General features: G+C 32.5%; 1 protein-coding gene across 5 annotated transcripts in view; it reads right to left on the bottom strand.

The window, feature by feature from the left end:
• Positions 1-2834: 2834 nt before the first annotated feature.
• The window catches only part of CSMD3 (CUB and Sushi multiple domains 3), a 1174595-nt gene continuing 1163844 nt past the window's right edge, over positions 2835-13585 (bottom strand). For all 5 annotated transcript variants that reach the window (XM_073229983.1, XM_073229982.1, XM_073229981.1 and 2 more), the window contains 4 exons: positions 11634-11746; positions 9190-9277; positions 7057-7192; positions 2835-3386 (listed from right to left, as the gene is read on the bottom strand). In XM_073229983.1, the coding sequence (XP_073086084.1) occupies positions 3227-3386; positions 7057-7192; positions 9190-9277; positions 11634-11746 (497 nt within the window). In that variant the 3' untranslated portion in view covers positions 2835-3226. The remainder of the gene's footprint in view (positions 3387-7056; positions 7193-9189; positions 9278-11633; positions 11747-13585) is intronic.

A 13585-nucleotide genomic window follows, 5' to 3' on the forward strand; every position in this document is an offset into this window, starting at 1 on the left:
TTTCACCCAAATTTCAAACTACCCAGTCTACATTATTTCTTAGACTCAAAAACTTCTATAATTCTATAGAAAAGATTTTTTTATCTTACTTTAACTATGCCTATTTTAAATTTATAGATATTCACAGATGATAGGCAATGCATACTCTTATTCACTTTAAGAAAATATAATCTAGTTATTTCTATTGACTCTTCAGTGTTATGTCCTTTCTTTTTCTCATGTATAAGTGAAAAGGACAGGTGAAATTAATCTGACGCTTTGGTCTGTTTCCACAATCATTATCATCACTTTCCAGCATCAGGAGATCCTGGGTGGAACCTATGGCTTCAATGTTTTTAAATATAAGGGAAGTAGAAAAGGCTCTTTAAAATTACTTCCTTAATTGAAATCTGCTAAGAGAGTAGAACTTAATGTTCTCAACAAGAGAGAAAGTATACATTTATCAAGTCATCACATTTTCTACTTCAAATACCGTGTAAGTTTGTTAGTTAAAAACAAAGCTGTGAAGAATGAAAATAAATTTACTCCCACTAAAATTGCTGCTAACTTTTGAGAGGGTTAAGGAACAAGAGCATAGAAAAAGTTGAGAAATAATAAAAGGCTAAAAAGGAGAAGACACGTAAAACAGGAAATAATATTAAGAAAATCATCAGAAGAGAAAAAGCAAATTAAAAAGGAGAAAAAGAAAAAAGAATAAAAAGAATACAGAAATGAATAAAAATAAAGGCAAAGAACAACAGCAAAATACAGAAGACATGAAATGAGTAAAACATGGAGGGAGTGCAGTTAGCCAAGTTAAAAAAGAAACTACAATTACATTAAGAAGTATTTATTTCTCAAATGAAAGTGTAATAAACAGAGATAGACTACAAAGGTTATAGTCTGAGGTTTTCAAATATAGAGACAATATATTTTCTGAAAAAGAGTTCTCTAGTAAAATTGAACTTAAATTACTTTGTGATTTGAACTTTGTCAAAAGTTGGTAACTTTCTTGGGTAAAAAATCTTTATGTGATCCATTCTGTCAAGGTAAACTTGTTTTGAGTAGTAATTTAGTGTAGCTATTTAATGATTATTGAGTTCATACCTATGAAGCATGTTAAACATAAATATCTCTTAGAAAATATACTATAGAATATTAGAAACCAGCAGGTACATCTAAATTTAGGTAGTATTATTAAAATATTGACATTTAAGAAAAATTCTAAGAGAAGGGTTCTTATGGTAGTACTATGTTTACTGGAAATTCATTTACTTTGGAAAAGAGTGTCACAGGGAACTATAGAATATAAACAAGACAAATACCTATATTTCATTATTATGTTATTAACTAAATATAAATAATATGCAGTTCTGGAACTTTTAAACACCAAATAAATGTGGGCCATTCATTCCTTTCTACTACCCAGAATAAGTGGGCAGGCAATTTTGAAAAGAATACACATTTTACAAAAGCAATTATCTATTTTTATTTTGTTTACATTGCACTGAAAATTTACATCATACTTTTACAAAGTTTTTTTTTCATAAAAATATACTTCTTTACAAAAGTGTATGCATTAATATAAGAGGAGTAGCCAGTTGCAGAAGAAACATTGTTTAAACAAGATCTTAAATGTATTAACCTTAACATTAATGAATGAATCATTGTTATTGCAGTCATCTGAAAAAACTAGAATAAATAATTGATGGCATAAAATTTAAAACAGCATCGTGTCAGTAGAGTACAATGTTGAGAAAATTGTATGAATTTCCAAAAAAATGTATCTCAAAGTGGTTTACAAGAAATTCAATAAATGTTGTAGAGATAGCTCCAAGCAGCTCCTGGGTGTAATGATTTCTCTTAGGCACTCTGTCTCATGACACAAAAAGTGGAGACTGTTTACAGAGTTATCCATATTTGAAAGGGACAAGAACAAAGAGTTCACACTGGGCATGTAATTTATTCAATGAAATAAAGCATGCTATAAAAGAAAAACAATGGCCTCTTCAATCAAAATGTTGGCGTTACCATGATACAGTTGTAAATGAGACGCCAATAACCTGCAAATCTCTATCTTAATTTGACAATGAAAGAAACCAATCATATCTGAAACCTGCTTCAGAATAACGTGTAGCGATTTTAAAATATATGAAAATTTGGTTAATCTACAACTATAGGAAACAAATTCACATTGGTGATTTGAAAGAGTCCATTTCTTTTAGTCATTATGTTTGTGGAGGGCCCAAATACATATCTAACTCATTGTTCCATTAAAGTTCAAAACAATGTTAAGTAAACTTGAAGGCTTGACTAAAAGGAAAAACTGATGTATCATAAACTAGAGTAGAGTCTATTTGGTCTTTCAAAAACATTGGGAAGTTTGGTAAAGGATGGAAGCTTGGTGTCTCAGGCAATTGCAAAATCATCAGTTATAGATAATTTTTGCCAGCTAAATTGGTTTCTGGGTGACAAAACAGATTGCAGTAAGAAGTCAAACACTACTGTATGGCTTACTGAATAATATTAGTTACAACATAATGAGGAAAATCGGGAGGATAACATGATGATCTTACCATTTGCAGAACCTATGACAACCAGTATAAAAAAAGAATAGTGATATGATGCTGAAGAGCAAAACCCAGAAAGAGTCAAATCAGAGCAGGCAATCTTATCTCTTCTGTGGCATAAATTAGCTCATAAACACTCAGAGCATGGCTCAACCTGAAAAACCATGGAGTAAGGAAAACAATGACTCAACAAGAATAAGGAGCCTATAAGAGTCGTGTGAAATACAAACTTGTGGGTGTGGTGCAGCTCAGAACAGTTAAAGAGAAGTCAGTGATCTATTGACTCTTGTAAGTATAGCTTTTATTTTCTACCCTATATCTTTTTTTTTAAACCCAGTCCCTCTAATATAGTTTATAAAGCACAGAAATACTGATAGTGGATGCTCCTCCAATATATGCAAATAAGTTTATGTTTTAGAATAATCTCCTTTTTAAAAAAAGCAAATAAACTGTGAGTAAGCACTCTTAGAGTGCAGCCAAATTTCTGTAAAACTCTCCATGGTAAACATGAAGAAGAATTATGGTCCAGTTTATGAAAAAACGCTCTTTATCATTCCTCAGGAAAAGGTGACCCAGCAAGTCCTGAAAAGTGTGCTTTAATTTGTTTATCAGTGAACTAAATGTGCACTGTTTTGTGTCGATTTCCAAGCTTCTGAAGAAGGCAAGGGGTTGCCACGTTATACCATTGTGCAGACTGTGTTCAAGTTGGGATCGAATCGTACTGCCTTTCCTTCCGCTGACTTCGTATTGGTGTCGTACATGGGGTTTTCAAAAGCTGCTTGACCATTGTTATTTTCATGAACTGAACATCCTGTGTACTGTGTTTTGGGTGCAGTCCTGTTGATGAGAACATTGATTAGCTATGTGTTAACTTTTTTCTAGAAACAGTTTGAGCAGAGTAAGACTCAAACAATATACCTGAGTTAGCATTGTAATGGGTTATATAACTTGAAAATATTAAGTGAAAAACCATAAACTCAATGCATCAATTTTGAACAATTTACTTGTCACTTTTAAAACCCAAGTGACATTTTTAATCCATATGTAATACATATTTATGTATAGCACTAATATGAATAATGAAGTATAAATAAATGATACTTTTCTCATACATTTTCTCATGAAATAATCATTATGAATTAACATTTATAGTACAAGTAAATTAGGATCATGATGAATTTAAATTTTATTACTGTTCATTCATTCATACATTCATCAAATATTTACTGAGCATCTATTATGCACCAGGCATGATCCTAGGCATTGGATGTATAATTTTTTTAAAAAAGCATGTAATGTCATTAATCTCATGGAGCACATATTGTAGTGATAGAAAATAATGGATGAATTAAAAATAAATAAAACAGAAATATTGGTAATGAAAAGTGTTTTGATGAAAAGGAAAGCGGTTGATATGACAGGAAGTGGGGACCATTTTGGAAGAGGTAATAAGGAAAAGCATCTCTAAGGAGGTACAATTTCATGTGAGATTTTAGGGGCAAGAAGGAGCCAACTCTACACTAATAAAAAGGGGATTTCAGGAATAGACAGCTAATGCCATGGGCTAATTTGGGAAGGCACTGGGAGTATCTCAGAAACAAATACTCAATTTGCTTAAAAATGATATACACTGGAGCAAATAAATTCAAAATCTCAAAGAAGAAATGACTGTACTGATATTAAGTCATCAAGATAGTTTCCTAACAGCTACTGAAAACTGAACATTTGCCTTTAGTTAACATAAAACACATAGATCTAGGCTAGCTGGCTTCAGTTGCTGGTCTTAAATTCCTGCTTCATTTATTTCTCTCACCTTTAACTAATGTTAATTTCTAGACTCCTTTCCGAGATTGCACTACATAATTCACTGACTTTTCTAATGGTAGAAAGGCAGACTTGTCCCTACCTAATTCCTAAAAGTGATCTATCTTAAGTCTGTTTTTCAACTCCTTTTTTTTTAAAACCAAGCACCACAAATTTCAGCTATTTATTTTATCTCAGTATTTGGCATTATATGATTTTACTATATCCCTTACGAATTTTCTGAAATTTTCTCTACACTAAAAATTCTTAGGTGATTTGTATGCCAATCTACTTCTTAAAAAAGCTATATCAAGTTCTGTTCAAAGGCATCACCTATATAGTTATATTGCATACAACTTGCTCTTACTAGATGCATAAATTTAATGGATAATATTTCTCTCCTTTTTTCAAATTTGGTTCATAATAAAAACCAGAAGCAACATAATTTCCTTCTGATTAGGCCAGAATTGTGAAGATACAAAGGAATTTCCTTTTGCTAATATTGGGTAACAGTTTTAAGGAAAATACTGCCATCAAGGTTTAGAAAAGTTTACACCATCAGCAAAAATTAACTTGAAATGACATCAACAAAAATTAACTTGAAATGAATCAAAGTTCTAAATATAAGAGCTAAATCTATAAAACCCTTAGGAGAAAACATAGAGAAAAATCTTCATGCCCTTGAATGTGGCAGTGCTTTCTTAGATATGACATGACACTAAAAGCATAAGCAACAAAAAAAGTAGATAATTAAAAATGAAAAACTTTTATACATCAAAGGACACTATCAAGAGAATGAAAATACAACCCACAGAAATGGATAAATATTGGCAAACCATGTATCTCCTAAGAGTCTAGTATCCAGAATATATAAAGAATTCTTACAATTCAATAATAGTAAGACAAACAACCAGATTAAAAAATGGGCAAAGTACTTGAATAGGCATTTCTTCAAAGAAAATAGACAAATGGTCATCAAACACATGACTAGGTGCTCAGTGTCATTAGTAAATGGGGAGATGCAAATAAAAACCACAATTAGATACTACATCATGTATTAGGATGGAAAGAAGGGGGAGGGAGAGGGGATTCGGGGAAGAGAAATAGAAGAAAAAAAGAAACAAAACAACAAGTGTTGGTAAGAATGTGGAGGAAGCGGAATCCTCATACCTTGCTGGGGGAATGTGAAATGGTGCAGCTGCTGTGCAAAACAGTTGGATGGTTTTCAGTAAATTAAATGTGGAATTACCATATAACCCATCAAGTCCATTCTTGGGTATATATTCAGAAGAATTGAAACAGATGTCTGAACAAAAACTTGTATACAAACATGTATGGCACTATTCACAATCGCCAAAAACTGCTATTCACAATAGCACTATTCACACATAGGAATAATCCAAATGTCTGACAATCAATGAATGAATATAATCAAACAGACACATTTAAACGTACAATGGAATATTATTCAGCCATGTAAAGGAATGAAGTACTCATGTATGCTATAATATGGATGAAACTTGGAAACATTATGTTAAGTTTAAGAAGCCAGATACAAATATCACATGTTATATGATTCCATTTACATGAAACATCTAAAATAAACAAACCAATACAGGCAGAAAGCAGATTACTAGATGCCTAGGGTGGGGATGGAGGAATGGGCAATGACTGTTTAATAGGTACAGATTTTCCTTTTTGGGGGTGATAAAAATGCTCTGAAACTAGCAGTCATGGTTCCATGACATTGCAAATGTATTAAATGCCACTGAATTGTATATCTACAACAATTTAATTGCTCCTATGTTATGTGTATTTTACTCTAATAATAAAAAAGACTAATTTATCTTGCTTTATAAACAAACTTGGTTGTGATTTTTATCATTTATAAAGTCTGATATTGACAAAGCCTAAACAGCTGCTAATATGAAATTATTACAAATTTATATAATATTAAATAAATCATTATTAGATAATACAGACATTTATTATAAAAACATCAGTTTTGGGGAAAATGCATTTAGGTAATATTCATTTAATTAACTGCCTATGCACATGTGTTTTTCTTGATGAAGGATGAGTCCCAATAGTGGAGAATTATATAGTAAAGCCCTTAACTAGGATTGTAGTAGATACAGTGAACAAGGACCAACTAATAATGTATATAGTCATATACTTGATATATCCCAAATACAACAAACTAACTACACAATCTTCTAAAAGCAACAGAAGATGAAGAAGAAGATTAGAGGATTTTTACCATCCATCTGCCTAGGTAAGATCAGTCAGTATTGTCATATGAACTAAGAGATTGAGACACAAGTTTCTTCCTAGATATCTAAATAAATTTGTTAACAGATATCACCATTAATTTAACCCTTAACCTAGATTTTGTATCTCTGAAGTCTCATTGTGACAATGTAAAAATAGCTTATTCAATTACTTATATACCTGGAAGCTAACAGGCAAATGCAGGAAGTGTTGGAGTGAATGAATGCTTGTGCAACTTAACAGAGCAGTTTTTGTTGTGTGTTTGTTGGGATAGTAGAGGGGCAGGGAGGGCATCAACTACTGTGGCAATATTTGGCACAGAGATTTCAATAATCAAGAAAAAAAATTGAAGTTAAGATTTAAACTAGAGTAGTAAAAAGAATGGGAAATACAAATTTGGGAAAGATTTTGTAGTTAAAATCAAGAAACTTACCTTTGTTTATAAAGATAAAATCCAAATCCTGCAAATATAAGTGCAAAAAAAGGCACAAGAATAGCAATGGCCACAGAACTACTATTTGTACCATGAGGTTGATTTGAAGAATTCGAACCTTCTGTCATATTCAGTCCTATAAACAAAATATACACTATAAATATAAAATCAACTCTATGTTTTAGAAATTGATTTTCATTTTTATAAATTAATTTCTTCCTTTCTCAAGGTGACTAATTGGAAATGAACATAGTACGCAAAATAATTGCTGAAACTCCTTCAACTCACTTCCACACAATTTTTCACAGTGTCTACTATGCAAAAGCTATTTTTCCAGGAAAAAATACAGAATAACAAATAAGCCGTCTCAGAACTGAAGCATTACACAATAGTGGTAAAATTACAGAGACACAAATAAGTGTATTTGTCAAGCATGAATTAATGATTAATATGCTTAAGGAAGGGAAGGAGTAATTCCACTTGGTGCAAGTAGGGATGTTTTCTGGAGGATATACAATGCAAGCTTGCCTCTAAAGAATCAGTAGAACAACAAATGGAGGAGGAAGCAGGACCATCATAAGCCTAGAAACAGGAAGGTGAGTGGCGTATTCAGGGGATATGGCAAGCATTAGGCATATCTGTGTGGAAATGATGTGGGGAAATGATTTTGGCTAGACTCTGAAAGGATATAAATATTATTCTAAAGAACCTAAACTTATTACCCACCCACAGTGAAGGCAACTGAAGTCCTTTAGAAATAAAAGACCTGTTGATAAGTTACATGATTTAGAATATTGACTAGGGTGGAATGGATTTGAGGGAGTTCAGAATGGAAGAAGGAGTTTGAAGGTTGTAGCAAGATATAATTTAACCTGGGTAACAGTGGGAATTAGGATGTGAATTAGAGCACTATGAACATCATGAAAAGATAGATTTAGGGGAGCATTTGCTAAAATCAACAGAACTTGTTTGAGAGGACAAAAGGGAAGGCAGCATGAGAATAGAAGCATTCCTCTTGGGGCTGAGTAAACGCCAAAGGCATTAGCACAATTAGGGAGTAGAAAAATCGGGTTTGTCAGTGTGTTGGCACAGTGACAGGGAAAAAGGAACAACTAACAGTTCTTTCTCAGAAAGACATAGCTCCTTTTGTATAGGTCCTGTTTTAGACATGCAGTGTTTGAGATACTTTGGGGAATAGTACGTGAAAACATCTTGCATTCAATTGCACAACTATATACTATGGTACTATGGCAATGAATGCTTTATCCTATTTATAAAATGAACACAATTTTTAGCAAGGCATCTGAAATGGTATCATATTATTACTGTTCATTTAGAGACTAAGTCCAGGTTAAAAAATGTCCACACCTTATTCTGTATCTTATTTTTCCAGAGACTCAGAATATTTATGTAAAAGTTCAAAGTAACAGAATTATTAAGATGAATGTTAAACTGCAATTTTTACTGCCTGAATTTATTCCTTATATATCAATACCAAAATGTACTAATGGGAGATAGTATACCTTAGGAAAATTATATATCAAAAGCTATGTTAATAGATACATTCAAGAAAGACCATTAAGTGTTTACTCACATTTTAGAAGAGTTGGAAATAAGGACAAAACCTTGTGCTTCCCACCACAAAAAACTGTATATCTAAATAGTACAAAGCCCCATAAAGGGTCCCATTCTTCAAAGTTATTTCCCTTTTCCAGATCCTATGAGTTTCTCAAAGTGCCACTACATTTTCTGAGGTGTAAGAAAATTGCAACAATATTCAAACTGAGGAGAAGTTATTACAGTTTTTGTGAGATAAAAGGAAATAATTTACAGTTTAATATTTTATTTTATATCCATATCATTTTCCTCCTTTTTACTTGCTTAAGGGCAAGACAGTTTGTCATAATTATAAGAAATGTGATTAAAAAAACCAAACACATTGCACAGAGTTACTACATAGAGAATCAATATTTTGAAGAATGTGATTATTTAAAAGGCTATCAAATGTATCAATGTATAGTTCTGACAGTGCAAAATTCAAAATGTAGTAAGTATGTCTAATATCCAGAATCCACAGTACTTTCTTGTGATGTCTGGAGTAATAAAGGAATGACATGCAAATGAATACATTACCCAGTCTTTGTAGTCCAAATTGCCCATAATCTTTGCCCTGAATAAATCCTTGAAATACATAAGTAGCTCCATCAGGCTCAGCAGAAACCTAAAAATATTTATAAGTTCACTTAAATCTGAAGAGGCACAGCTATATTTACCCAGACTAATATTCAACATTACTCTGAAATGAATATTATGCAGAGCTCCTTCATCTGTATCTTCTTCCTACATAAAACAGCATATTGTGCAAATCTGTCATCATTAAAGTGGAAATCAAAATTTTCATTTTTAAATACTTATGACAGAAAAAAGAGCATTGGTTATTTATATACTGACATTAAATATATAGATTTCGTCTAAGCTAAAAAACCTATTGTCAAAAAATGGTCTATGATAATGATGAAACAGAATGAAGCAAATGGTCAGTTAAATTAAAATAGCGTAATACTGTACGTGCAGATCAGATTTCTGTTTAGTATTCATGGACTCCTCCTGCCCCAACCAGTCTTTACTACGGGAAGGGTTTACTTCCTGTCTCATTGAGTTGTGTTTGGTCTTGTAACTTGCTTTGACCAAGGAATGTGGGGGGGACTGATAATAGGTCAGTTCCAAGCCTAGGCTTTAAGAAACATGCTCCCATCATAAATGAAAGAAACCAGTCACAAAAAGACCACATATCACATGATTCTATAAATATGAAAGTCCAGATGGAAATCTACAGTGACAGGAAATAGTTTGTGGTTGCCTTGGGCTGGGGTGGGGATGAGGGACGAATGGAGGGGGTGAGAGCTGCAGGCTATGGCATTTCCTTTGGAGGTCAGGGGAAATATTCTAAAATCAATAGTGGTGATATTTATGCAACTGAAAATATGTTAATAACCACTCAATTGCACACTTTAAATGGGTGAACTTCAAGTGTAAATTGTACACTTTAAATGTATCTCAAAAGAGCTGTTTTAAAAAAGGGGGTGCATGTTTCCACTTTGCTTCTGAGAGCTTCTGACTTCTGACAAGAGGAGACTATGCTCCAGGTAGTTGCCGCCTCTCCAACCTGGGCCCCAGAAGGAGACACTTGGAGCAGATCTGAAGTTGCTATCACAGCTTCAGACACCACCCACAACTAACTGCGGGCACATGAGAAAGAACTAAATACACATTGTTTGGTTCTGATATTTGGTGGTTGTTTCTGATGCTATAAATGCTATTAGGTGAACCTTGCATGTCTATAAAATCCTATATTTAAAAAGTGCTTTACATGCATAGTGTCATTTGATCTCAGAGATATAATAGGAATTGACACATTTCAGTGTTCTTTGTAACTATTAAGGTGGATCTACCCTAAGGTTTGTTCTAATTAGATACCAAAGTTATGTAGGTTATTGTAGAAGTTCTAAAAAAAAATAAATAACCTTGAATATTCACCCGAAAAGCAAAATATCACACCAAACCATCCATAGAAGTCTGATATTTCACAAGTGATTTATTTCTTATCATCAGATGACATACTCTGGGCATGGCTGTTTTTAAAAATGAAAGGCTTCTAAAAGGAATAGCTCAAACCTTAATCTTTTATTAAGTGAATTCATTTTATTTATTTCTTACATTAAACAGTACAATTAAGCAATCTGAGTGCATTGAAGATATGAGTTAGCTCCCAACCTCATGAATAATGGCACTAATAGGGAAACTGGATGGACATTTTTTCCTTCAGGAATCAAACTTACTGAAGCCTGTGTCCTGCTATCTTCTTTCCGCTTAGGTTTTTCTTGTAAAAGGCTTATTACCCAATAGGGAATGAGCAGAGCTCTTACGCTTACTTTTTGGCAAAGACTCCTGGCCAGTATATGAATATAAGACTTACTGCTTTCAACTGACAATTTAGAAACTTCATTCACTCAAGTAGTTAAATAGGACAGGGTCACTCCATGGTAAACCTGTGGTAACTACCTCCCCACATGAAGCAATTCATATAACTACCTCTTCATAAACAGCTTTATAAAAGATTCAAAATCTGCTTAAATTTAATGGGCATACTTAGTTTTTCTGAAGCATTTTGTAAATGTATTGCTTATAACTTAAATATTGGTTCCAGACAAAGACTGAATTATATTTTACCCAGATTTACTTATCATAGTATTGACTGTAACAAAACATTTGATGAATCCAGTGAAAACTATATGCCCCATCTATAGAAGTACTACAAAAGAGAGCAAAGCTTACCAGAATCTAATAATCATTGGTTTAAAACTCTAGATCACTAAATATGACACTGAATAATTATTCTCAAAATAATTTACCCATAGTAGTAATTTTCTCATTTTATATCTGTGTGTGTGCATGTGTGTGTATGTTTATAACTAGCTAAATTTAGAAAATTACCTTTGTTCTGAAATTGTAGTGACAAACCAAAGCACAAATTTGTTATGAGAATCATCAGTGGACTTGTAAAGAACTATACTTACAAAGCCATCCATGGCCCAATTTTCCTCCTTCATTTTCTTCACGGAAGCATGTGCTGGCACTTTAATAAGATAGATGTGTAACATTAGGCGAGCTTCCTGGCTTTTATATACCCCTGTAAAATGTAAGGACACATTAGTCTACTAATTTTTCAAGTAGTTATGCTTCATTTTATTATCTATAACTCCTTAAAATATCAGGTAATGTATATTATAGGAAGAAAAGTAATATAAGGCCAAGTCAAGGCCAGCTTCACAGTAATGCTTTTCACAAATCCTGCAATATGCATTGATCTTTCTTTCAGCTAAAATTCACAATTTAAATCTTAGCTGTAGGGTATAGTTTACCTATTCCATTAAAATTAAGTATTATTATTCTTAATAACATCAGTCCATGATATTGCAAACAAAATATTTCCCCCCATCAGGTTAAAATCTTTAAGAATATGAATCAAATGTTAAAATTCCTTAATAATGAATTGGGTTCTAACCCTACGAAACAGAGTATTCTAAGTGTTACCAGAGTCACAAATATGAGTACATGTTGCTCTAATCTAAAGACAGGGTGCTTAAAAGCATTTCCAGTGAAGTAGGAGATATGGTACACAACCAACTAAAATACATGAGGATCTGATAAATAAAAGGCCGGAAGAGACAGGGATCATTTCACACTGGAATGATCAAAGGATGCTTATTCATAAAAGAGCATTTGAACTGGGTCTCAAAAATCAAGTAGGATTTTAAGTTCGAGAAGGTAAAAAATAGGTAATGGAATAAAAGAGAGAAGCAAAAATATATACAATGATTTTTTACTTTGAGTATTTTAGGAATGGGAATAAACTATAATGTAAATGTGTTTGGGGGAACAATAGGAAATAAAGTTCTAAGTAAAAATGTTGTGATTAACCGATGGTTGGAATTTGACTCATCGGTTCATTCACTTAATTTTCTCCTGTGTAATAAGGTATCATAAGAATATGCTGGTGATACAAAAATAATGATACATAGAGCATGACCTAAAGTAAATTATAATTAATAGGGAAAAGACATAAAAGTAATAAAAAGTAATGTTGCTGGAAAAATGTTAAAATTGATTTATATGGAGACAGTGACAGAAAATTACTTTATGTTTTCCTATATTTGTAGGAATTTGTTATGAAATTTTTCTAAATTAGAGTATATATTTAATCTGTGCTGACTTATACTGAAAATAATAATACTTTTAATTTGGATTTAATAGAGGATCATTCAATAATACAAAATGATGCTTGATAGTTCTAAAATTTATAAAATCAATACATACTTTATTTTCCTTTTTATTTATATTGTAAATTATTTCAGTATTAATAATTATTTAGGATATATGCATAGCCCAGAGGTTGAAAAATATACATATTTCATTTTTGCAATATCAATATTTTAAACATATTTTTAAACATATTTAAAAATATTGGAGAGCAATATTCCAAGTCATTTCTTGGGTAATATTCTTTAGGGCCTATTCTGTTCCAGATACTTTTTTAGCCTCGGAGACACAGTAATGAACCAGATGGCAAAGGGTTGCCCTCCTACAGCTTATACTGTAAGAGGACAGACAAATAATGTCATGTCACACACATCATGTAATACCATCCTCTACTCTACTGTAATTTCAAATAGTGAAAAGAAGAAAATAAAACAGGATAAGACCATCTAAGACTAAGAATGTGTTTGACTGTAAGGCGGAGGCTATTTCTGATAGAGTCATTGGGAGTACTGTTGACAAGATGACCTTTGAGAAAACATCTGAGTGTCAGAAAAACCAGAGCCTTCAAAGATAATGAGAAAAATGTGCACTAGACAGAGGTAACAGAAAATTGAGAAGCTGAGCAGGTGGATGGGACTTTGGGTCCCTGATGTCTAATTAAAGCAGTACAGGTCTACCTTCTGTTTTAAATTATGGTGTCCACCTAAAC

The sequence above is a fragment of the Manis javanica genome, chromosome 2, assembly GCF_040802235.1.
Source record: "Manis javanica isolate MJ-LG chromosome 2, MJ_LKY, whole genome shotgun sequence".
Lineage (NCBI taxonomy): Eukaryota > Metazoa > Chordata > Mammalia > Pholidota > Manidae > Manis > Manis javanica.